Raw genomic sequence first — 2046 nt, forward strand, 5'->3', positions numbered from 1 at the left:
GGGCTCCAGGTTTTTAAATATAGTAATTAAAAAAAGTAATACCCATCTTATAAACCAATTCATTACGGACATTTTTTTTTATTTTTTTATTTTTTTTTTATTTTTTTTTTATTTTTTTTACAGCCTATTAGAACTATATAAAGGTTTTTATAAATGGTATAAACAAGATTTCCTATAGTAGAGGATATTGCAGATAGCATTAATAAGCAAGAAGGACATCAATGCCCTACTCTTCTCCCCCACTTTAAGTCAATACAAGAGGTGGTTCTCCAGCAGCAGCCTGCAATGCAGCAAACCCAACCAGCAGCTCATAGGATTCTCCAATGTGGGCCCCCTTCTCCAGTCCCTTGCTCAAGAACAGTATTATTTTTCGTAATAAGTCTATCCTTTTTGTGTTTATACTGCTTGCAAGGAGGGGGTTTTGTTTATGCAGGACACCCCAGCCAGATTCAGTGATCCCAGATTTCTGGGTGGGGACTCAAGCCACAGTAAAACTTATCAGGTACCCCATTTGAACCCAGTCCTTGTTGCTGCTGACCAGTGCCCAGCAGAAAGGTTGCATTTTCTGCAACCTCAACTTACTTCATTAATTATAATGGTGTATGCACTGCCAAATCCAAATGGCATTGATTGTTGTTGGCATTTTGATGAACCATTAGTAACAACAACAACTTCTTTTCTGAGGAAAAAAATTAAAAAAAATACACAATTAACTGAAGTCACATAGAAGTAGAATATATTCCATGTAGCTTTCCCAGTGACAAGGATGTGTCTACTAAAAGCTTTTGGATTAAGGTAAAGGAAGATACTTACGTCCCTTTTTGGAATGCTGTATAATTGCTTGCAGACCAAGCCTGAACTTCTCCAAAATTAAAATTATTCATTGTAATGTTGGCAGTTGAAGGCAAGTTATTTATAAATCTTTAAAAAGACAAAAGAAACAGATTCTGGTTTCAGATTCTATAGAATAGTGGGCTGTAATAAAATAAAGCCTAGACAAAGATATTCTTTATATTGTATACTACCACCAACAGAACAGGTACTTCACATCATATTTATTCTTTTCCTCCACCTTCATTTAACTAGATTTTGATATTTTTTAAACAAAACACTCATCTCTTTAAAAATGTTTAAACAATGCAAAAAACTCAAAAAGAATCCGTGCATTTTGCACCAAGTCAGTAAGATAAAAAGCTTGTTTTCTCAGTAAAAATCCAAGTAGAAGATACCAAGAAGCAGACAGAAGATAATCAATTAAAAAGATGTTCTTTAAGTGGTCAGTCACTTGCACTTTAAAAAACAAAGCAATTATTATTTTTACATAAGAACATATACCTGATTAGATTTTTTCCTTCTTCTGGCTTTGATGAAATGTCATCAAGGACCTGGTGGAAAAAGACAAATCATCATTAATAAGATGTGCGTCAGTATCTTTAACAAGCTATGGTGTTCACTATTTTGTGAATATACACAGTAGGTCTTACCTTAAAAAGAGAAAAGACTTACATTTTGTATTTTGTTAATACCAGTGATAGCTGTAAAGCATCCACTTGTTTATCCAGAAATATTTAAAACTTTCTTAAGACTCAAATATTCTGTCACAATGCATATATAAATATACAGTATACATAGGGTGCCTATATGAGACAGTGTGCAATCTGGGGTATTGCCTGCCTACCATGCCCTGTCCCCCTTGCAGGCCGCAGAGTTTCAATGGCCTATTAATGACCCATTGTTTTATACTTCACAAATATTAACAATCACTTGTGAAGTAGCAATCAATGCATTTCACAGCTACTGCCACTCGGCCCTTGTGCTCTGCACCCAGGATACTCTATTTTAGTTGTTTTCATGAGCTGGCTGGGACCAACCTCCAAAATCTGGGTCTGTCCCAGCCAAATCTAGAATATATGGTCACCCTAAGTATAGATATCTCAAGATATTCTTCTGGCATCCAAGGATTGGCATCTTAAACTCACTTCATGCTCTGAGAGTAGGGCTAGGAGGGACCTCAAGAGATTATCTAGTCCAGGGGCAGGCAAAAAA

General features: G+C 35.8%; 1 protein-coding gene across 1 annotated transcript in view; it reads right to left on the reverse strand.

Annotated features, from left to right (window-relative positions):
- SLC15A1 (solute carrier family 15 member 1) overlaps nt 1-2046 on the reverse strand; it is a 74936-nt gene that overhangs the window by 28291 nt on the left and 44599 nt on the right. Inside the window, exons 19-20 of the mRNA XM_019525530.1 lie at nt 814-921; nt 583-679 (exon numbers count right to left, since the gene is read on the reverse strand). Of these exons, the coding sequence (XP_019381075.1) occupies nt 583-679; nt 814-921 (205 nt within the window). The remainder of the gene's footprint in view (nt 1-582; nt 680-813; nt 922-2046) is intronic.

This window comes from Gavialis gangeticus, unplaced genomic scaffold (genome assembly GCF_001723915.1).
Source record: "Gavialis gangeticus isolate Ggan-Ray unplaced genomic scaffold, GavGan_comp1, whole genome shotgun sequence".
NCBI lineage: Eukaryota > Metazoa > Chordata > Crocodylia > Gavialidae > Gavialis > Gavialis gangeticus.